Source organism: Danio aesculapii, chromosome 17, assembly GCF_903798145.1.
Source record: "Danio aesculapii chromosome 17, fDanAes4.1, whole genome shotgun sequence".
NCBI lineage: Eukaryota > Metazoa > Chordata > Actinopteri > Cypriniformes > Danionidae > Danio > Danio aesculapii.
The window spans coordinates 45051119-45076594 of NC_079451.1; the positions used below are offsets into that span (position 1 = coordinate 45051119).

At 37.6% G+C, this 25476-nt stretch overlaps 1 protein-coding gene across 1 annotated transcript in view; it reads left to right on the forward strand.

Annotated features, from left to right (window-relative positions):
* The window catches only part of syne1b (spectrin repeat containing, nuclear envelope 1b), a 113746-nt gene that overhangs the window by 52450 nt on the left and 35820 nt on the right, over positions 1-25476 (forward strand). Inside the window, 12 exon segments of the mRNA XM_056476400.1 lie at positions 24-136; positions 2260-2428; positions 2511-2607; positions 11808-11828; positions 13421-13623; positions 15815-15979; positions 18120-18272; positions 20491-20634; positions 20728-20895; positions 23356-23514; positions 24449-24613; positions 24761-24895. Coding sequence (XP_056332375.1) covers positions 24-136; positions 2260-2428; positions 2511-2607; positions 11808-11828; positions 13421-13623; positions 15815-15979; positions 18120-18272; positions 20491-20634; positions 20728-20895; positions 23356-23514; positions 24449-24613; positions 24761-24895 — 1692 coding nt within the window.

Here is a 25476-nt window from a genome sequence, read left to right on the forward strand (position 1 = left end):
TATTGTCTGTGCTTTACTTGCAGGAGGTGTTAAAGAACTTGGAGGGACACAGACAGACATTTCAGCAGATTCACAGAGACCGATCGGTAAATGGTGTCCCGGTACCACCAGAGCAGCTTCAGGACATGGCAGAAAGGTCAGTTTCATTTTATTCTTCATGGACAACATGAAATAGTTTACAAAGCTTTAGATGTCAGATTTGTGATGAATTTTGAGAGAGACGTTTGTGATATAGTTAAGTGAGACTTTAAATTACATTGGAAGTAAATCCCACTTAAGCATCTAATGACCACCCAACAATCATTTAGAACATATGGAACAATCCAATGCATCCCTAGTAACCACAAAGCAACACCCTAACAAACTCCAAGAGTATCACAAGTAACACACAGCAACACGCTAGGAGCATTCTATACTATAGCCTCCAAAGTAACCACAAAGCAACACCCTGGCAACCATTTAGAGCACTTCATGTAACCATAGAGCAACATTCTAGCATCCATCAAAAAGATCCTAGCAACCACTCAAATTATTCCTTGAAACCACATAGCAACACCTTAGTAGCATTTCAGAGCATCCAAAGTAACCACATAGTAACACTCTAGCAACCACCCAAAACATCCTGAGTAACCACATATAGAAACACCCTGGTAACTATCTAGAGGACCACAGAGGAACAGAGCAACTCCCTGGCAACCGTAGGACATTCCAAGTAACCACAGAGCAACATTCTAGCATCCACCCAGATTATCACAAGTAACCCCAACGCTTCACCATAGCAACCACCCAGATTATTACAAGTATCCACAAAGTTACTCACTGGCAGCCATGTAGAGTATTCCACTTTGCAACACCCTGGCAACCACCCAGAGCATACCAAGCAACCACATAGCAACATTCAAGCATCCACCCAAAACATTCCTAGCAACCAAATAGCAGCACCCTAACAAACACCCAGATCATTTCAAGTAACCAGATAGCAACACTAGCATCCACCCAAAACTTCCCCAGTAACCAAATAGCAAGTATCTAAAGCAGGGGTCGGGAACCTTTATTCAGCAAAGAGCCATTTCTGTTTGCTTTTGGCAAATGCATTTTTTTAAAGAGCCACATGACTTTATATACATGTGTATATATGTATGTATATATATGTATATATATATATATATATATATATATATATATATATATATATATATATATATACACACACACATACAGATGAAGTCATTTCTAATAACTGATTTATTTTATCTTTGCCATAATTCCAGTAAATAATATTTGACTAGATATTTTTTATTGTAGTAGTTTATTGAAGGGAGACAGCTGAAGAGCCACTTATTTTTGGTCAGAGAGCCACATGTGGCTCGCGAGCGATAGGTTCCCAAACACTGATCTAAAGCATCCCAAGCAACCACATAGCAACATTCTAGCATCCACACAAAGCATTCCTAGCAACCAGATAGCAACACCCTAACAACCACCCTGATTATCTCAAGCAACCACATAGCAACACTCTAGCATCCATCCAAAACATTCCTAGAAACCACATAGGAGCACCCTAACAACCAACCAGATCATCCCAAGTATCCACATAGCAACACTCTAGAGTCTGCCTAAAACTTCCCAAGTAACCAAATAGCAACTCCTTAGCAACCAACCAGATCATCCCAAGAATCCACATGGCAACACTCAAGCATCTGCCCAAAACTTCCCCAGTAACCAAATAGCAACTCCTTAGCAACCATCTAGAGCATCCCAAGCAACCACATAGCAATATTCTAGCATCCACCCATAACATTCTTAGCAACCACATGGCAACACCCTAGCAGCCAGCTAGATTACCTCAAGCAACACTCTAGCATCTGCCCAAAACTTTTCATGTAACCAAAGAGCAACTCCTTAGCAACCATCTAGAGCATTTCAGGTAACCACATAGCAACAACCTAACAACCACCCAAATCATCTAAAGTAACCACATAGCAACACTCTAGCATCCGCCCAAAACCTCCCCAGTAACCAAATAGCAACTCCTTAGCAACCATCTAGAGCATTTTAAGTAAACACGTTATATCATCCACCCAAAACATTCCTAGCAACCACATAGCAACACCCAAACAATCATCCAGATCATCCCAAGTAACCACATACAAAGCAACACTCTAGCATTCACCCAAAACCTCCCCAGTAGCCAAATTGCAACATCTTTGCAACCATCTAGAGCATTTCTTAATGTATTAATATCTCATATTTCCACAGGTTTAATTTCGTGACCACATCATCTCACGTCCATCTAATTAAATTCGAGTTCTGGGAGATGAAGTATCGCCTCATGGCATTTCTAATGCTGGCGGAGTCAAAGCTCAAATCATGGATCATTAAATACGGCCGGCGGGATTCAGTGGAGCTTCTCCTGCAAAATTACATTGTACGTCCTCTAGTGAGCGTAATATTAATCAGCTTAATAATAAACGATTCAGCTAAGATATTTCACGTCTTCCTTCAAACAGGTGTTCATTGAAGGCCACAAGTTCTTTGAGCAATACGAAACCACTTTCCGCACCCTGAAACAGGCTGCAGACACCTACTTGAAATCTGGGGCTTCAGGTAAGACGCAGCCACTTTTATCCATTATTTTCCTGAGGCTGGAGATTCATGGAGCTTTTTATATGTATTGCCTGGCAGCGATTATGAACTCTAGCAGCCAAAAAGAGCCTATTTGTGATCAGGCTGCCTGATTCTGTCAAGCATCCGGGATTACAATGGAGAATGAAAGTATGTTGAATAATAATTATTTCTTGGGCCCTGTCTGCACCTGCTTCTAAGATGTGCTTTTGTTAGTCCGATTGAAAGTTTTAAAGAAACACTACACTTTTTTTGAAGAATGCGCTAATTTTTCCATGCAAAAAAAGGCTTTTCTTACTTGGAGTTTTTGTCTTGTTTTCAAGGGAAGCTCTATGCATCTAAAAATTCTTAAATCGAGAAGCATTTTCTAGAAAAGCAAAAAAAAAAAGGTATTTTTAAAAAAAATTATGTCAAAATCTGTAACGGTTGGTTGCAAGAAAGCAGACCCAGTTGCAGCAATGAACTATACAAAGAGGTTTGACAGAATAAGGCACAAGTAGACAGACAAGGGGATGACAAGGTCCAAGCCCTGCTGAAAAATCCAGCTTAAACCAGCCCAGGCTGGTTGGCTGGTTTTAGCTGGTTGACCAGCCTGGTTTAAGAGGGGTTTTGGCCACATCCAGACTGATTTCCAACCATTTCCAGCCTGGTCTTAGCTGGTCAGCATGGCAATCTCAAAGTACATGGCAGTACCCTGGGTTCAGCCGGAGTCAGAATAATCTCTGAACATTCTTCAACTCAAATCTTTATATCATTTTGTTGCGTCTAAATGTTAATGAAGTTGCTCCTTGGCTGTTAAATCAGCTGTTCTCTTCCACGGTATGAGATGGTTTTCTGTGCCACACACCCATCCCCATTCTACCATTTTGCTCAAGATGGGATCATCTCAAATAATGCAGAGACAACAAATTGTTGAGTTGTCTTCTCTATCATAATTCAGCCCTTTTGGGAAATGAGCACAAACACACCATTTAGAGTGAAGTTTGGTTGAGGCAGACTCATTTCTCACACTTGTTTTTGCTTTGAAATATCAGAATCAGAATCAGAATCGGTTTTATTGCCAAGTGTGCTTCACACACACAAGGAATTTGTTTTGGCTACAGAAGCTTCCAGTGTACATAAAGTGACATGTGACAACACAAAATAATCTGAAAAAATAAAATAATAATAATAAAAAATGATGAACATTAAACAGATGCGGTTAGTGAAGAAACCTGGATGTTGAGTTGTATGTACAGATTGTTATAAATATACAGGTTACAAGGTGCTGTGTACAAGTGCGAATGTAGAAAGTATTGCATTGTATATTGATATAAGGTGCTGTGTACAAGTGCGTATGAGAAAGTATTGCACATATTTATTGCACAGTAGGGGAATATTTAACTGTTCATAAGGTAGACAGCCTGAGGAAAGAAACTTTTCCTGTGTCTGGCTGTTTTTGTGCTCGGTGCTCTGAAGCGCCGACCAGACGGTAACAGTTCGAACAGGTAGTGTGCTGGGTGTGAGGCGTCCAGAGTGATTTTGCGAGCCCTTTTACTCACTCTGGAAGAGTACAGTTCTTGAAGTGTAGGAAGGGTAGTGCCAGTGATTCGTTCAGCAGTCCGGACTATTCGCTGTAGTCTACGGAGGTCAGTTTTGGCAGCTGAGCCGAACCAGACGGTGATTGAAGTGCAGAGGATGGATTGGATGACAGCTGAGTAGAACTGTACGAGCAGCTCCTGTGGCAGGTTGAACTTCCTCAGCTGACGAAGGAAGTACAGTCTCTGCTGGGCTTTCTTCACAATAGAGTCTATGTGAGTGTCCCACTTCAGATCCTGAGAGATGGTGGTGCCCAGGAACCTGAATGACTCTACTGCAGCCACAGTGCTGTTCATGATGGTGAGTGGGGGGAGTGCAGGGGGGTTTCTCCTGAAGTCCACTATCATCTCCACTGTTTTGAGCGTGTTCAGCTCCAGGTTGTTGTATCTGCACCATAACGCCAGCCGCTCCACCTCCTGTCTGTATGCAGACTCGTCACCGTTCTGGATGAGGCCGATAACAGTAGTGTCGTCTGCAAACTTAATGAGTTTGATAGAGGGGTCTTTTGCAGTGCAGTCGTTGGTGTACAAGGAGAAGAGCAGTGGAGAAAGAACACATCCCTGGGGGGCACCAGTGCTGATGGTGCGGCTGTCGGATGTGATTTTGCCCATTCTGACTAGCTGCTGTCTATCTGTCAGAAAGCTGGTGATCCATTGACAGACAGAGCTAGGAACAGAGAGCTGGGCCAGTTTGTACTCAAGCAGTGATGGGACGATGGTGTTAAAGGCAGAACTGAAGTCCACAAACAGAATCCTTGCGTAGTTCCCTGGTTTGTCCAGATGTTGTAGGGTATAATGCAGTCCCATGTTGACTGCATCATCCACAGACCGGTTTGCTCTATAGGCGAACTGCAGGGGGTCCAGCAGGGGTCCAGTGATGTCCTTCAGATATGCTAGCACCAGTCTTTCGAATGACTTCATGGCCACAGATGTTAAGGCCACAGGTCTGTAGTCATTGAGTCCTGTGATCTTTGGCTTCTTTGGGATTGGGATGATGGTGGAGCGCTTAAAGCAGGATGGAACTTTGCGCTGTTCTAGTGATCTATTGAAGATATGGGAGAAAATGGGAGCCAGCTGGTCAGCGCAGGTTCTCAGACAGGCTGGTGAGACACCATCTGGCCCTGGTGCTTTCCTTCTCTTCTGTTTACTGAAGATCTGACGCACATTTTCCTCACTGATCTGTAGAGCAGGGGGGGAGAGGAAGATGGCTGGAGGTGTTGATGGCTGTGTAGGGCGATGGTCCGGGCTGTGTTGATGTGGTGTTGATGGCTGTGTAGGGAGATGGTCCGGACTGTGTTGATGTGGTATTGATGGCCGTGTAGGGCGATGGTCCGGGCTGTGTTGATGTGGTGTTGATGGCTGTGCAGGGAGATGGTCCGGGTGGGTGTGAGGTGTCTGGTCATAGGTGTCAAACCTACAGTAGAACATATTCAGCTCGTTTGCAATATGTTTATTGCTGTCGATACTGGGGGACGGTGTCTTGTAATTAGTGAAATCTTTTAAGCCTCTCCACACTGATGCAGGGTCGTTAGCTGAAAACTGGTTTTGCAGCTTTTTGGCATAGCTTTTCTTAGCCACACCAATCTCCTTTGTCAATGTGTTCCTGGCCCGATTGTACAGGATCCTGTCACCACTCCTGTAAGCATCCTCTTTGGCCTGACGAAGCTGTCTGAGTTTTGGTGTGAACCATGGTTTATCATTGTTAAATGACAAGTAGGTCCTGGTAGGGATGCATAACTCCTCACAGAAACTGATGTATGATGTTACAGTCTCTGTGAGCTCGTCCAGATCTGTGGCTGCAGCTTCAAAAACATCCCAGTCAGTTCATTCAAAACAGGCTTGTAAGACCTGCTCTGTGTCGTTGGTCCATCTCTTGACAGTCCTTAATACTGGCTTAGTAGTTTTAAGTTTTTGCCTGTAAGTTGGTATAAGATGAACCAGGCAGTGATCGGAGAATCCTAGAGCTGCTCTGGCGACGGAGCGATATGCATCCTTTATTGTGGTGTAGCAATGGTCCAGAATTTTATTGCCTCTGGTGGGGCATGTAATGTGCTGTTTGAATTTAGGCAGCTCATGTGTGAGTTTTGCCTGATTAAAGTCCCCAAGTATGATAAAAGCAGAGTCCGGGTGTTGTTGTTCTGTCTCTGTGATCAGATCAGCCAGCTGTTGCAGCGCAGTACTCACGTGTGCTTGCGATGGAATGTAAACACAGACGAGAATGAACGAGGAAAACTCTCTTGGTGAATAAAACGGCTTACAGTTAATGAAAAGCACTTCCACATCAGGACAGCACATCTTCTTTAACACAGTTACATCCGTACACCACCTTCTGTTGATGTAAAAGCATGTCCCACCACCGCGCGTTTTGCCCGTTGACTCCGTATCGCGATCTGCTCTGTACAGCTGAAAGTCCGGTAGGTTTAATGCGCTGTCCGGAATGGCTTCGTTTAGCCAGGTTTCCGTGAAACACAGGACAGCAGAGTTGTTAAAGTTCTTGTTTTTGCATGTGAGCAGAAGTAGTTCGTCCATTTTGTTAGGAAGAGAGCGGAGATTCGCCAGGTGAATGCTGGGCAGCGCCGTTCTGAAGCCGCGCTGTCTTAGCCTGACGAGCGCGCCGGCTCGCTTCCCACGCTTGCGCGTCTTGTAGCGTTTCCACAATGCGGCTGCTCCGCCGACTACAATGTTCCGCAAAACGCCACAAAAATCAAAATCCAGTTCTTGATTAGTTGGTGTGCACTGCCGAATGTTCAGCAGCTCGTCCCTGGTGTAACTGATCGTGTTTGACAAACATAAAACAGGACAGACTAACAAAAACAGTGCAAACACTGGAGAGCCCCACGCCGAAGCTGCCATCCGCGGCGCCATTAATCGATTATTTTACTTACTTCATTGGCAGAATTTTTGCTTGTTTTAAGAAAAAACTCACTTAATTTAAACATATAGGGCCCTATCATACCCTCGCCGCAATAAGGCGCTAGATGTGTTTGGCGTGATTTGTTGCTATTTTCAGACTATCGCAACCCAAATTTTTCTGTTTTGCACCATGTGTTTAAATAGCAAATCAATTTGCACCACTTTATGGGTGTGCTGGTCTAAAAAGAAGGTGTGTTAAGGCGCATTGTTTGCGCGTTGCTATTTTAGGCAACTGAAATAGACCGCTTCATTGACTAACCAACTCAGCAGAGTGTGTTTATTATGTGCCTATGCAGGTCTAAACGCTTACACATTGCTTGTTACATGCAGCATGTACAGCAATACACAAATATCTTTACAAATAAAAAAAATTAAAGGATTAAAATGTTACAAAAATGATTATTTTCTACATAAATATAAAAACCACTGCCTTCATGCCTTCATGTCGAGAGGCTTTTTTCAGTTTATTCATGACAATCTTCATTTGTATAATGTTATAATAAGCAGTATTATTTATAATTTGCATATTTATATTTGTTTTAAAAAAAAGCTTGGATTTGTCCACCTGTCTGGTTTTGGAGACATCTGCATCACCATATGTCGCATAAGAATAGGACGTGTGTTTGGATAGAACAAAAAATAGTCAAAAAGTATTTTGACCACACTTAGTTATTATTGTTCATTTATTGGAAATTAGAACTGAGTTTAGAAATAGTTTTGAAACAAATCTAAACATGTAGGCTAATAGATGTCTTCAATGGAGTACCTACAACACCTTTTCCTTATCCACTGAAGTAAAAGCAGTGAAGAAAAGAGTAGAAAGTAAAATAAAGAGAAAGTAAAGAGGCCGAATGGAGGCATGTCTTTATGCTCGCACTGTCTGTTTAACTGTTTTCTCACTAGTAAAGCGTTCCACTTATAAAGTCCACCATGTAAATAGCAAATGCGCCATGTCGTGATGCAACTGACTCTTAAAGGGAATGGGAGATGAGACTCTGATTGGTTTAATGCACGTTATGCTCAAAACACACCCAGAACTCATTAAGAGAATAAGCACAACCCTGTTAGACCATGCATCGGGGCGCAGAGCATATTTTTCCATGCTTAGGCCCAATCCCAATTCTACCCCTTAGCCCTTCCCCTTACCCCTACCCCTCGTTTTGCGCGTGCACGCCAAGGGGTAGGGGTGTCCCAATTCACTTTAGCTTTAAGGCGTAGGGCTATGGGGAGGGGGTGAATAGCCCTTCGAATGGAGATTTTTCAGGACCACACTCGAAACCAAGGGGTAAGAAAATTTCCCAAAATACACCAGCCACAACGGCATTATTGCTGAACCTGGAAGTATGGAGATCCACAAATTAATATTTTTGTAATTATTAGGAATTTTTACAACAAACAAACGTATGTTTTAATATATTCATAACCGCATTCATGTTTTACCATCATGCTTTAAAAAAAACGCTAGAAAAACAGCTAAATTTCGCGATCTATAATCCCTATTAATAACTCCTGTACAGCAGTCCAACAACATTCTGACACTCGAATACCCTGTCAGTAATGTCTAGTGGCTGGGAATGAGCTGTTTACAGTGTCTGCTATAATGTTAATGTTGTTTTTGGTGTGTTTACATTGATGAATATGGCCATGGTGTAAATACACAGTACAGTTACGATCTTATTGTCACATTAGATCGTTATGATAACATAATATATGCCTTCAGTGATTTCCTGAAGATAAATACCAATAAAAATAGCCCAACTGGAATAACTACAGCAGTCGCCATCGTCTGATCTCACATGAAGCAAGAGATCGCGATGACATATGATGACGTGTGCAGGTGCTGTAGTGCTGTCCCAATTCTTAGGGGTAAATTAGGGCTGGACGATATGGCAAAAATTATATCACAATATATTTCTTAATTTCGGTCGATACAATATAATTCCGATATCGATATGGACAATATTAAAAACACAGGAAAAAACTGCCAAGAACGCACACAATGTATGTCTACCTACAAATGTCTGCAAACTGAATTTGCCAACTCTGTTATACCTCCAGGCTCTTCTAACTTTTTTTGTTTAAATAAAAACAATCCAAAAAATTATGTTCACTTTTTATTTGTCTTTTACAAACAAGACATGTGAAATAAACTATCAAATAAATAAAACTCCCAGACTCAGCTTATTTATTTATATAAATAATATATAGACATACCTGTAGTTCATGGAGGTTAGCTTGACCAACGTGAACAGAAACTTTTATCAGCGTTTTTTTTTGTATGTGCTGAATATTTAACAATCAAAATAATACCAAAACCTTACAATTATGACATCCACATCGTAAAATACATAGAAAAAGAATAATAATTATAATAATAAAAAAATCAAAAAGAGTATAGGCTACATTAATATTCGCAATAGAAAAGAGTTGTTTGAGTATATTCATAGTTCTGGTTGCTTTTCATCCTGAACATCCTTTAAGGGTTCTATCTGTCTACTTTTATTTGTGTATAATTATTTTATATTATTTTATATAACACATTTTCATTATTTAACAGATTTGATATCTCCATTAATCACATTCTTTCTATTTCATCAGCTTTGCAATAACCAGATTCCTGATAAATATATTTGTGAATATTATTCTGTATGTTTCCGCGAGTGCTTTATAACAAGCATGCAGCGAGTTTATGGGTATGTGAGTGTTAATTTAGGTGTTTATGCGAGGATCGAGTATATGCACGGATCGAGTTTATATGTTTGTGCGTGTGTATGTGTGAGTATATGCACGGATCGAGTTATGTATGTGCGTGTGTATGTGTATGTTATGCAATATGCATGCATCAAGTTTATATGTATATGCGCAAGTTTCATTCATGTTTTGAACATTCAATAGTATAGGTGTATATGCGAGTAATTTGTAGGTGTATATGCACGTGTTGATGAGCAAAGTTTGATTTAAATCCTACACGACGCCTCTAGCCATCTGTTTGCTTCATTGCCTTCTCTTCTGACATCGCTGATTTCGGTGTCGGGAAGGTGAATGGTAGTGAGGGGACAGGTTGGCTTAAACTTTTATGAGGCCTCATCTTCTGTCATTGCTTCTGACTCTCAGTATGTTCTATCGGGTGGAACAGATTTGATGTGTTCCCTCTGCTTGTCGGGAAAAAAGCCGAACCACTTCCTCACCACTGCATTAGTCTTTCCTCTCTCATTAACTAATTCGTCTGCATTCTTCCTTGTGGAAGCTTGTTCATTCACGTCTGTATTCTGGGCACACTTCAGGGCAAACTTTCTGCGACAAAGCAACTGCTGTGCTGAGCGCTGGCAGAGTGTCTGTGATGTACGTCATCACGCAAGTGACATCACGCTCTTTCTGATGGCTGAGCACTGAACATCATTCAGTGACAAATGATACATTCATTCATTTTCTTTTCGACTTAGTCTCTTTATTAATCCGGGGTCGCCACAGCGGAAAGAACCGCCAACTTATCCAGCACGTTTTTACGCAGCGGATGCCCTTCCAGTCGCAACCCATCTCTGGGAAACATCCACACACACTCATTCACACTGGTACACTACAGACAATTTAGCCAACCCAATTCACCTGTACCACATGTCTTTGGACTGTGGGGGAAACTGGAGCACCCGGAGGAAACCCACGTGAACGAAGGGAGAACATGCAAACTCCACACAGAAACGGCAACTGACCCATCCGAGGCTCAAACCAGTGACCTTCTACCTACCTACCTGCTGCGCCACTGCGTTGCCCATGATACAATGTATAAGATCTTTTAAATATAATAAAATTTATATATGCAAATTTATATCGAAATACCGGAAATTAGTTAAAAAATCATATCACGGTTATTGATAAAAATTATATCACAATATATATTGCTATCGAATTATTGTCCAGCCCCAGGGTAAATTTTGAAGCCCTTTCCCTTAACCCTCTGTTGTAAGGGCGAAGGGGTAGGGGTAGGGGTACAAAAATAGAATTGGGATTGGGCCTTAAAACAGCAAAAGTGGATTCAGACACGCCCTTAATACTTTTGCGCCATGCGCTTTAGACTTCGCGTGTAGATCGTTAAAATAGAGCCCGTTATTTCTGAATCTTGTTTTTGCTTTGAAATATGATCATTTTGCTTACTCCGTTGGCAGATTATTTAGCTTGTTTTGAGAAAACAAACTTAATTTTAACCTAATGTTTCTGAAAACAACAATTTTTAACTTGTCTAGAAAATGCTTCTTGATTTAAGATTTCTTATATATTTGGACTAGAAACAAGACCAAAACTTTTTTGCACGTTTAGCTTAGTTTAGCATAGATCATTGAATCGGATTAGACCATTAGCAAGTGTTTCGATAATTTTCCCATTTAAAGCTTGACTCTTCTGTAGTTACATTGTGTACTTAGACTGATGGAAAATGAAAAGTTGTTATTTTATAGGCCAATATGGCTAGGAACTATATTACTCAGATACTTGTATATATCATAGCGCATGCTGCAGCCTTGGTATGGTAAGTTCCTTGATTATTACTGGATGCTGGAATGAGAGCAATGAAAAAAATACTTTACATTTTCCATCAATGTTCAAAATCAACATTATAGAATCATGCATTATGATGATACAGTGTCAGCTTTAATAATTACTATTAATTTTAACTATAGTAACTGTTTTATGTTTTAGGTGGTAAAATCACCAAGAGAGGTGAGTTTAGAGAAAGCAGAATACGCTTTAGCATAGTGATTAGATAACGTGATTGATCTTGACTGACATTGCACAAGTGTTTAACATCACATTACAGTGATTCCACTCCTACTAACACCTGCTGCCAGTGCACTTACAGATCACTAATCAACAATACTGGGCACTGTCCTGAATCCAGGGATCGATTTGTGTGGATTATACCCCGTGGACCTCAAAACCCACATAGAAATCTAAAACATGGCAACATATGCATATGCAAATTACATATATATATATATATATATATATATATATATATATATATATATATATATATATATATATATATATATATATATATATATATATATATATATATATATATATATATATATATTTCACATATAAAAATTGTCATATATTCAATTCAATTCAATTCACCTTTATTTGTATAGCGCTTATACAATGTAGATTGTGTCAAAGCAGCTTCACATAAAAGATCATAGTAAACAGGAACAGTGTAGTTCAGTTTGTAGTGTTTAAGTTCAGTTCAGTTCAGCTCAGTTCAGTGTGGTTTAATAATCACTACTGAGAGTCCAAACACTGAAGAGCAAATCCAACGATGCGCAGCTCTACAGATCCCGAAACATGCAAGCCAGTGGCGACAGCGGAGAGGGAAAAAAACTTCACTAAAGGTGGAAGTGAAGAAAAAAAAACCTTGAGAGAAACCAGGCTCAGTTGGGCACGACCATTTTAATTTCTCCGCTGGCCAAACGTCTTGTGCAGAGCTGTAGTCTCAGTGGCGGAGGCTGGAAGCTGGCCTCAGCGAAGATTCGTCTGTCTCTGGAGCTTCACAGGAATCAGTCTCATGTTCTCCACTCCTCCATGACCATCACAGTAGCTGCTCAGGATTCGGCCAGGTCCAGGATATAAAAACCTTGGGATCATCTCGTCGTTGGTCTTGGATCGAATATATGCAAAATATATTTTTAAAAAATTGCAAAAATGGCTGCCTTTCTGTTCAATTTTTCAATGATTTGAATTAAAAATATGTACATATATTAAACTATATTAACTATCATTTTATATATGATTTATTTAAAATATGATACATTTATATGAACATATGAACTATTTTTATAGTCCATTAGTAACATTCAAATTTTCTGATATACTGAATTTTAGGGTCTTATTAGCTGTGAGCCATGCTCATCAAAATTAAAAGAATTAAATACTTGAACTATGTCAATCTGTGTGTAATTAATCTATAAAACATGAGTTTCACTATTTGAATTGAATTAATGAAATTAATCAACTTTTTAATGACATTGTAATTTATTGACATGCACGTATATAATTATTTTGAACATATATGTACATATTCAAAAGTTGAAAAAAATAAATACAAAAGCAGCCAGTTTTGCAATATTTTGAAATACGTTGCATATATATATAACACTTTTTTAATATGTGAAATCCAAATGCAAACTTGTGTGTCATATGTAATTTGCATATCCATGCATCAGATTTCTATATGAGAAACCAGCCTCAACTATTGCATTTGTGTTTAGTGTGCAAGAAACTGTTTGATTTCTAATGTGATTTTTCTTCAGCTGAAGAGGTTGAGGGGGTGAATAAGTTTCTGAGCGATGCAACAGCGCAGTGGAAGAACCTCTCCGTGGAGGTACGCAGCGTCCGCAGCATGCTGGAGGAAGTGATTTGCAACTGGGAGAAATACAGCAGCACAGTGGCCAGCCTGCAGGCCTGGCTGGAGGACGCAGAGAAGATGCTCAACCAATCAGAGAGCGATAAGCGGGTATGTTGGGAAAGTTCTGACTTTCTTTTTCTTTTTTTGTGTTTATTTAAACCATGGGTGCCCAAACCTTTTCTTATGAAGGGCCAAAATCCAAGCTTGATTAAGAGCTGTGGGCTGAAAGTAAATATAGCAAACTGTATTACATTAAAATTGCAATGGGTAATTTCCAAATTTATTTCATAATATTTATAAATAAATAGAAAAAATTACTGCAGCCGTGTTTACTAATGCATTCAAATTTTTTGAAAATGTATATGTTACTCCCCTCGAGATGAAACAAAGGCTCAAGTCGTTTTGATTTTAACAGACATTTATTCAGACGCGAGTCTGTAGTATGTCTTGTACATTCTAGCCTTGCACTCCTTTATGTCCCAATAATGCCGTCAGAACTATGAAAATAAATACATAAACTTAAATTAACCCTTTAAAAGTGATGTTGCACATAATGAACAACATACATACAATCAAAAGATAAAGTGCACATTCAACATTTAAAGAAATACACTTAATTGGCTTATTATACATTAACATACGGACACATAATTATACATATTCACATCCGTTAACACTATACGACACATACCTCATTGGCCTTTCTAACTCAAGAGGAATAAACTTGAGGGGTAGCAGTTTCTCTTTAACAAACTTTTTTGTACTTCTTAATCCTTAATCGGTGTTATTAGCACAGCACCTCGTGGCTGTTCTACTTGTAGTGCATCGGAAGAAAATCTTTATTGCAACAATGAAATAATCCCAAGCTAAACATAACAAGAAAAGGTTCCCCCCTCCCCCTTATAGTTTTAGTTAAATAATTTTAAATGAATTAACATGAATTAACAACAAATATACATTACTTATTTATTCTAATGATTACTCTGAACATTTTAACTATTTATTGACCTTTTAACTGTAAAGTGTATGTTTATAGAGTGTAATATATAAGAATTGCTTCTGACGGCAGCTACAGTATATATTTTTAACAAACTTCTTACAATAAAACAATTATATGGTGTTTAATGCCGAATACACTAGTCATTCTAAACTTGCCTTTGCCTTGTTTTTTACAATGGTGTCTTGTGTTTCATCCCCTATTCGTTAAGTGACAGTATGTACATTTAAAAAAGAATTGGATTCATTTACAGCATTTAATTGAAACATTTCATTACAGTTTGCTTTTTTGTAGATCAACAATAAAACAAACAAACAAAAGGTTACATTAAAATACTAATGAGAATCTCTGTTAAAGGCATTCCCCAACCCTTCCCCATCATTTTCCCTCTGGCGGGCCAAATCCGATGATACTTTGGCCCATGGGTCCTAGTTTGGGCATCTCTGATTTGAATGTTCACTTGAGTACAATTATGAAGTAGTTACAGTTGGTCCACAGTATTCAACCTTAAAGGAATAGTTCACCCAGAAATGAAAACCTACTCATTATTTACTCATCCTCAAGTGGTTATAAACCTTTATTATATTCTTTCTTCTGTTGAACACAAAAGAAGATACTTTGAAGAAAGCTGAAAACCTGTAACTATTGACTTCTATTGTAGGATAAACAAAAACTGTGGAAGTCAATGGTTGCAGATTTCTAACATGTTTCAAAACATCTTCTTTATTGTTTAACAGAAGAAAGAAAATCATAAAGGTTTGAAACAAGTAAAGGGTAAAGTAAATGATGATGACAATTCCAATGTTTGGGTGAACTATCCCTTTAAATTACCTTACAACACACAGACAACAAACAGTATACAATATACAATGTACATATGGCATGTGTATTGACTGTACATTATACTCAAATTATACATAATTAAAAAAGAAAGCTAACATTAAATAGGTTAGAGAAAAATAAAAAAGAACAGTAAAAAATAAGAAAAAAGGGACAACGGTTTACATCCAGGGTGAATACGTGTCCTGATACAGTTTTTTTCAGAATAATCTCAAATAAACTTCATTATGCATAGACAGAATACTTCATTATGCATAGACAGAATACATGCATATTTTTGTATACATATATTGTACATATATTTATCTATCAAACTCTGATCTTCTATTTATTCATATCCACAAAATCAAAACAAAATCTCTCTGAAATATATTTAACCCATTTCCTCCATTTTGGGAAAGTTAGATCTTTCACATACACTGACTTATTGCTTTGTGGTAAAGTGTGTGAATTTATCTGCAGGAGTTTTTCCGGAATCTTCCACACTGGATTCAGCAGCACATGGACATGAACGATGCTGGGAACTTCCTTATTGAGACGTGTGATGAGACGGTGTCCAGAGAACTGAAACAGCAGTTGCTGCTTCTCAATGGCAGATGGAGAGAGCTGTTTGTCAAAGTCAAACATGTAAGACCTTACATTGTGTTTGTGATCTTTTTTTTACCATAAAGAGCTTATACTCTAGCCTATAAATATTTTCTCTTTATTCTTTAAAGGGATAGTTCGGCCAAAAAGGAAATCATCATTTATTCATCCTTCACTTGTTCCAAACCTGTTTTAGTTTTGAAGTGATATACTGAAGAATGTTGAAAAATGTATTTCTTCATTTAAATGTATGTGAATTTAAATTTATATGAATTAAATTCTTCTTTTGAGCACAAAACCAGCAAAAACAACCATTGACTCCCATAGTAGGAGTAAAAAAAATACCATGGAAGTCGATGTCTGCTTTTTTCTTCTAATATCTGATGTGCTCAAAAAAATTACGGTAACACTTTATAATAACTACTCTCTATGAATCATTTACTAAGCATTAGCATCTAGTGAATTCTATATTTCTTAAGCATTAACTCTACATTAATAAACGTTAGTAAGCAGTTTATAACTGCAGCTACAAATGCTGTATTCTTGACTTATAAGCACCTATATAATGTGCTTAATAATTGTATTTTCATACTTAGTTAATGATTTATTTTTCATTACTAAATTAAGTATCGCATTATTTACAAACCATTTGTATTTAAGAGTAGTTGAGGGTTTTAGGATCGTTCAGAATGAGTAATAAACTATTGAAATCAACATTTACATATCTTATTATTCAGGCATATACTAATAGTTAACTAATATGTTAATAAATGCTTTATTAACACAACTTCATGCAATTTTGAGACCTAATCTAAAGTGAGGACTATTTATGCTTTATAAATCCCTTATAAAGGACATGTAAAGGCTCAGTATCAAATGAACAATAATCTTTGCAATCTTTTCTAAAAAATTAAATTACTGTAAAGTTTAAACATTGCTGAATAACAGGAGTGTCAAAATACAACATAAAACTGGATAAAACAACAACAACAATATAATAATTTAACAATATAATAAGATGCAATGTTTAAACTCTACAGTTATTTTATTTTAGATAAGGCTGCAAAGATTTATTTTTCATTTGAAGTACAGTTTTACTTGTGTATCTTTAAATGAAAAGGAATGAATAATGTCATTTTTCCTGGTTGGAATTTAACTGAGCCTTTATTTGTCATTTATAAGGGATTTATAAAGCATTAATAGTCCTCACTTTAGATTAGGTCACAGAACTGGATGAAGTTGAGTTAATAAAGCATTTATTAACATACCTTGTAACCCTTAATATATGCCTGAATAATAAAATATGTAAATGTTGATTTCAATAGTTTATTAATCATTTACTAACTCATTCTGAATGATCCTAAAAACCCTAAACTACTTTTAAATACAAATGGTTTGTAAATAATGCAATAATTAATTTAGTAATGAAAAATAAATCATTAACAAAGTATGAAAGTACAAGTATTAAGCATATTATAAATATGTTTGTAAGTCAAGAATACAGCATTTGTAGCTGCAGTTATAAACTGCTTACTAACGCTTATTAATGAAGAGTTAATGCTTAACAGATAATGAATTCACTATTTGCTAATGCTTAATAAATGATTTACAGTGTTTAGTTATTATAAAGTGTAACCAAAATTACCTAATAATTTATATATTTATTTTTAGGGGGTTTTCACCTTTAATATGATAAGACAGTAGAGATTTCAGACAGGAAAGCATTGGAAGCAGGGAGAGGGGAAGGATCGGCAAAGTATCTCAAGCTGGGAATCAAACTCGGGTTGCCATGAGCACGTCAGTGCTATATGTTGGCGCGCAATACCACTAGGCTATTGGCGCCGACAATTACCTAATAATTACTTATTAACTATTATTTATAATTTTTACAAATAACCACTTGAGTGTGAGTAAAGAATGAGAAAATGTTCATTTTTGATTTTTGAAGTCAGAGCTTGCCTCGCCAAACCTGTAATTTTTCTGGCCTATTGTTTTTCAGACCCTTCTTTACAGTCTGTCATCATTCTCATTAGCATAATAATTTGATAATGGGACATTTCTGCATTTTTTCATTATAATTTACATTTATGGATTCAGCAGACATGTTTATCCACCACTCATTTAATTGTTTATGTTTCGTATATGATGTATATAACTCTAATGGCCTGTATATTTTTCTTAGTATGCAAGAGCAGACGAAGTGGACAAATTGAGGAAGGATTATGATGATGGGATTGAAGCTTTAAAGGCGTTTATTGACACGGCCAATGAAAGGATGAACACTCCAGTTCAAGTGTCTTTTCTGAACATAAGAACATATCTACAAGACGTTGAGGTAAAATCCATAGCATGAATCCACTTAAGAGTGATAAAATTACCTTCCCTGACCAGCTGATCGCATTTATAGGCTTTTTCATTCAAATGATTGGGGAAGATTTTATAGTGTTAATGAGCCTGATAAAAAATTATAGGTGAGACTTTAGTTAGCTAGTGGCTTTTTACCTGCCTATTATTAAGATATTGATTACTTACTTGTACATTTAAAGGACATATTCTGCATGATCTAATTCCACATCCCTAATCCTGCCTAATACCTAAACCCAAAAACTACCCTAATAACCATTAATAAGAAGCGAATTAGAAATTGGAGACAATAGTTGATAGTGAATATTTTACTTTAAATTAAAGAGTGACCAAATTATATTTAGAAATATTTTATATTTAGAAATAGTTGTTTTCTATTGAAATATATTTAAAAATGTAGTTTATTCATGTGATGCAAAACAGATTTTTCCACTCTTCTGTGTCACGTGATTCTTCAGAAATCATTTTAATATGCAGATTTGCTGCTTAAATAAAAATTTCTTATTACTGTCAATGTTGTCCAACAATATTTTTGAGCACACATGGTACATTAGGATTATTGAGTGAGTATAAAGTTTGATAGACACATTTTATGTCATAAATTGATTAATGCAACTCATAGTTGCTCTATAAAATGACTTAATATCTCTAAAAAATTCATTAATTTTCCTTCGGCTTACAGTAGTCCCTTATTCATCAGGTGTCGCCACAGCAGAATGAACCGCCAACAATTCCAGCATACGTTTTACACAGCGGATGTCCTTCCAACACAACCCAGTACTGGGAAACATCCATACACACTCATCCACACACATACACTACGGCCAATTTAGTTTATTCAGTTCACCTATCCACCTTATTCTCCACGTATGAGTGGGTGTAGCCATTTGAATCATTTTGGCTCGAAACTTCCGGTCTCATTCACTTCCATTCATTTTTAAACGTTAAAAACAGCTCGTTTTGCTGCTTGGCTGCTTTTCTTATTACATTATTCTACTTTGTCTGTATTGTCATGTAAATACTTGTTTGTAGAGTAAGTAGTTTGACCGTTTTCTGCCGTTTATTATTCCTAGTCATTTCTCCCATAGGCAACTGAATCGGAAGTTCTAAAACAATCGCAAAAACGTGCGCACTTCCGCATAAAGAATAAGGTCAATAGCGCATGTCTTTGGACTTGTGGGGGAAACCGGAGCACCCGGAGGAAGCCCACACCAACACGGAGAGAACATGCAAACTCCACACAGAAATGCCAACTGGCCCAGGTGGGACTCGAACCAGAGACCTTCTTACTTTGTGGCGACAGTGCTAACTGAGCTACTGTGATGCCCCTTTAAAAATATCTTACTAAACCCAAACATTTGAACTGTACTATGTATAGTACAGTAAAATCTTCTCCAACACTAGCTTTATTCCAGAGTGCACTAAAAACTAGTGGTTTTCTGTTGCTTTTAAAAATGTCTTGTACATGTTGCCTCATTTACATGTTTGTTTCTGTTTCTTATTGTTGTTTTCTTTTATCTGCACAGCACTTTAGTTCCACATGTGCTGTTGAAAGTGCTTTATGAATAAATTGAGTTGAGTATAATATAAAAAATACTCGAGATCATCGAGATCATATACAGTTGAAGTCAGAATTGGTAGCCCTCCTGAATTATTAGCCCCCCTATATATTTTCCCGAATTTCTGTGTAATCTAAAGAGGATTTTGTCAACACATTTCTAAACATAATAGCTTTAATAACTCATTTATAATAACTAATATATTTTATCTTTACCATGATGACTGTAAATAATATTTTACTAGATATTTTTCAAGATACTAGTACTCAGCTTAAACTGCAATTTAAAGGCTTAACTAGGTTAGTTAGGTTAATTATGCAAGTTAGGGTATATAGGCAAGTTATTGTATAACAGTGGTTTATTCTGTAGACAATCAAAAACAAATATTGCTTAAGGGGGCTAATAATTTTGACCTTAAAATGTTTTTAAAAAATGTAAAACTGCTTTTATTCTAGATAAAATAAAACAAATAAGACTTTCTCTAGAAGAAAACATATTATAGGAAATACTGTGAATATATATCCTTGCTCTGTTAAACATATTTTGCTAAATATTTGAAAAAGAAAAATGAAATAACAGGAGGGCGAATAATTTTAACTTCATCTATACATATCCCCTTACTTCTCACAGGACATCAAGCACAAAGTGCCCTCCATGGAGGCGGCCTATAAAACGGCCACACGTAACGCACAGCAGCTGACCAAAGACCTTGCAGAAGACGAGATTGCACACATGCTGAATAACATGGCAAACATCAAGGATGAGCTCAGCAAGGTGCCTGTCCTGTATTTTCCCCCATGAACCACCACATTTGACCGTAAACCCACCATCTCACACTATAACATCAATGTTAAATGTCTCCTTCAGATAAGAGAGAGAGCTCTGCCCCTGCTGAGGGACTCGCAGGCCATGCTGCCTCCATTAGAGGAGATGGAGAAAAATATCACTGGGTTCTACCAGTCGCTGGAGAAGGCCAGCCGCATCACTTCCTCCCGGGACTCGGAGGCTCCAGGAGACTTCAAGCAGAAGTGTCAGGTAACTTATGGAGGATTCAACAGTTTCTGTCTTTTGTTGAACACTAAAGAAGATATTTTGAAGAATGATGGAAACTATCAAATATATTTGACCTCCATAGAATTAAGGGCTGCAATATCGATAATAAAATGTGTTGTCAAGAATGCCGTTATTGATTAGTTGGGTTGCTGAGAAGCACAATGGCAAATAGCAAGCTGCTAACACAATGTAGGGTACAGAACCGGCTGCAGAAAAAAGCAGATCATTTAACATTATATGCCTCAAAGAAGACTGTGATCTGCCTGCTATGCAATATTGAGGTTTCGTGCCATGGAAGTAGCCTACCAGTCATCTTCATTGTGTCAAAATGGCATAGTTTGAGTGCTTTTGTTTAAATTGTTTGCTAACTTTAGGACATTCGCGCAAGATCAGTTCAGTCGCTACCCGTGAGCTCATGTTGCACAATCATCTGTAGCAGTATAGTGATGATTAATTAACTAGCGCTACTTTAGATTAGCAAAACTACTGCAAACAGCAGAGGAATATTATAATTAGTCTGTTGCAGTTTTTAGCGAATGCTAATAACGTTACATTTTACCTGTTCTTCTGATTTCTACTTTATTCATTCATTTTCTTTTCGGCTTAGTCCCTTTATTCATCTGGGGTCACCACAGCGGAATAAACCACCAACTCATCCAGCATATGTTTTATGCAGCGGATGGCCTTCCAGCTGCAACCCATCACTGGGAAACACCCAAACACTCTCATTCACACACATACACTATGGACAATTTAGCTTACCCAATTCACCTGTAGCGCATGTGTTTGGACTGTGGGGGAAACTGGAGCACCTGGAGGAAACCCACACGAACACGGGGAGAACATGCAAACTCCACACAGAAATGCCAACTGGCCCAGCCGAGGCTCGAACCAGCGACTTTTTTTGCTGTGAGGCGATTGTGCTACTTACTGCGACACCATGACTCCCCTGATTTCTACTTCTATTTCAAAAACAAATATTTGATGTTTACTTACTATTTATAATTTTGATATTGCATCAAATTCTGCTGCTTAATATCTTGTCTGCATGTCCTAATTTCATAATGTGAATATAATAGGAGTACAACACTTGTTTTTCTTCTTGTTTATTTTGGATTTTTAGAGAAGATTTACTGCTCGAAAACAAACTTTGCTTTTAATTTAAGGTTTAAAATGTCTAAATTAAAGATGTTTAAACTCTTGAATTTGGTATACTTTTATAACACCCTGATTTATAGTTTTGTAAACACTACCTGACAAAAGTCTTGTCGCCTATCCTAGTTCTAGTTAATAATTTGATATTAGATCTTAGATATGGCTTATGAAAGGCAAAGGCCTCTAGATTACACTTATTTTACCAAAATAAACCATGATCATGCCTTGATTTTTAATTATTTAATTAGGACAGTAAGGTCTGACTTTGCTTAGACAAAAGTCTTGTCACTTAACAGAAATAATGTCCAGTATAGAAGATAAAGTCATGGTGCAGTGGAAAAAGAATGAATATTGTGTATGACTCCCATGAGCTTGGAGGACTGCATCCATACATCTCTGCAATGACTCAAATCCCTTATTATTAAAGTCATCTGGAATGACAAAGAAATCGTTCTTGCAGGACTCTCAGAGTTCATCAAGATTTTTTGGAGTCATCTTCAATGCCTCCTCCGTCTTACCCCATACATGCTCAATAATGTTCATGTCTGGTGACTGGGCTGGCCAATCCAGGAGCACCTTGACCTTGGTTTGCCTTTAGGAACTTTGATGTGGAGGCTGAAGTATGAGAAGGAGCGCTATCCTGCTGAAGAATTTGCCCTCTCCTGTGGTTTGTAATGTAATGGGCAGCACAAATGTCTAGATACCTCAGGCTGTTGATGTTGCCATCCACTTTGCAGATTTCTTAATGCCCCCATACTGAATGTAACCCCAAACCATGATTTTTCCTTCACCAAACTTGACTGATTTGTGTAAGAATCTCGGGTTCATGCGGATTCCACTAGCTCTTCTGCAGTATTTGTGATGATTGGGATGCAGCTCAACAGATGATTCATGGGAAAAATCTACCTTCTGCCACTTTTCCAAATGATCAACTAGAAGTCAAGTTATTATTTGATGCTCTTACAACTGAGGTTGATGACAAGACTTTTGTCAGGTCATGTAGTTATAATAAGCAAAACATCAAATAAAAAAGCATTTCGTTTTTAATCTATTAAAAAAAATAATAATAATCGCTCAACTAATCGGTTATCAAAATAATCGTTAGTTGGAGCCCTAATTGTATTTTTGTTATAAACCAAAAAGATTAGGAGACTTTCTTCTTTAGAAAAGATGTAATATGAAATATTGTTTAATTTCCTAGCTCTGTTAAACATCACATGGGCGATCTTTGAAAAATAAAACATCAGCTGTATATTTCACAATTTTTTCTGTTTGTCTAATCAACAGGAGCTGGTGACCTATCAGCAGAGCTGTAAAAAGTGTCTGTCGGTGATTGATAAAAACCATCAGGTCATTCTGAAGTCACTGGACACCAGTAAAAACCTCAAACATCTGGACACGTCTCTGTTAGAGAGGAGAATCACTGAGCTTCAGGCCTCTTCACAGGTGAGAACGCACCTGTGGAGGACAAAAATTTCATGTTTGCCAAATTTGTGACTATTGGTTGCAAACTTGGGTGAATCTGACACACAATTAGAGCTCTCTTCTGAAACTTTAGAGAAGACACATTGATTGTTTTCTCGAAAAGTAATTCTTAGAAAAAGGATAATTAACCTTCTGGTTGACTTACAGGTCAAAAATAACATGGGTATAATTATAATAGCAGAAAAAAAAACACTTAACAATGTTTTTTATCCTTAAAATTTGGTGACTTTTTTTCTAAAATGATCCAACATTAGAAAAAATAAACCATTTTCATGAAATTCACAGTACACATTTAGGGCACAACACTTATACCATGAGTCAATTTTGACCCGCCAGCTATAAAAACATTTTTATAACACAAAAACTTCCGGTACACACATGCACACTACAAAACACACACACAATACGAATCTGCTGCTTTTAGCATTAGAAAATATACCCTTTACTTTAGTCAGAAATCAATGTTGCCTTCTGATTAAACATTAATCAAATGCTGCACACTGATGAGAGAAAACCAAGACATTCTCAGAGTTTTTGTTTTTTTCTTTTGTGCAAAATAGATTTGAGGATTGAAATTAAATTTAGCTGCTTTATTTTAAAGGTTTAGTGAAAGCGGGTAATTTTTAACCCAAAGGGCAAATGGTGTTTAGAATGTAGGTCAACGGGAAACCAAAGTCTTGAATTGGACCACATTGCTCATTTAAAAAAAAAAGAAAAATGAAGGTGTCCAGTCAAAGTACAGAGCTCATACTGACTGAAATGGTGTGCAGAAAACTCCAAAACTCCTCCAGAATAGTCTGAGAGAAGCTGATCATGACCTTATTTTTGTTAAATAAATGATGGCACGTTGTAAGATGTCATGTTTGCATTGTTTTGTGTGTTGTATCTGAAAAAGGGCATGGTGAAAGAGACCACAGAATGGAAGAGGCATGTGGAGGCGAACAGCAGCCTGATGAAGAGATTTGAGGAGTCTCGTGTGGAGCTGGAGAAAGTTCTCAAAATAGCTCGCAGCTCCATGACTGAGAGAGGAAACCCAGAGGACCTTCTGAAAAAGCACACTGTGAGAAACCAAAGCCAGCAGTCTATTCTAGTGCTCGGCAAATAGGCCGAAAGCAGATTGAACTTTATTTGGTGTTCAGAAGCAAATGAGTTCACGTTTGAAAGCTGACATGATTTGTTAGTAATATTTCTGTTGGATGTGCTGCAGGAGTTCTTCGGTCAGCTGGATCAGAGAGTTCTCAATGCATTTCTGAAAGCCTGTGATGAGCTGACAGATATTCTGCCAGAGCAAGAACAGCAGAATCTACAGGAAACAGTCAGGAAGCTGCACAAACAGTGGAAGGTCAGAGAACCATTACAGTGATCGCAATTGTGACCGCCTTTATTTACAAATGATTAGCTTTCCTGTGTAATTTAAATTCTTTTTCACCTATTTCCCAAGTGCTTTTTAACAGAGAGCAGATTTTCAACACATTTTTTAACATAATTATTTTAATAACAATTTTTTTTGTCTTTGCCATGATGACAGTACATAATATTTTACTAGATATATTACAAGATGCTAGTATTCAGCTTAAAGTGACATTTAAAGGCATAACTAGGTTAACTAGGCGAATTAGGGTAATTAGGAAAATCATTGTAATACCATGGTTTATTCTGTAGACAATTGAAAAAAAAAATTGCTTAAGGGGGCTAATAATATTGACCAGCCGTTCTAGCTTGAACTGTTAGCATAAAGCTATGCAGGACAGGTGCGTCACTCACATAATGAGTGACAGGAGTGCTGAACCAATCACCGTGCACAAAGAGCAATAAACCAATAAAATGTCCAATAGATGAATGAACGTCACCATATTTCACAAGATGCACCCATGAGTCAAACTAGAGAGTTACTAGCTAAAAGTGACTGACAGAACGTCGAAA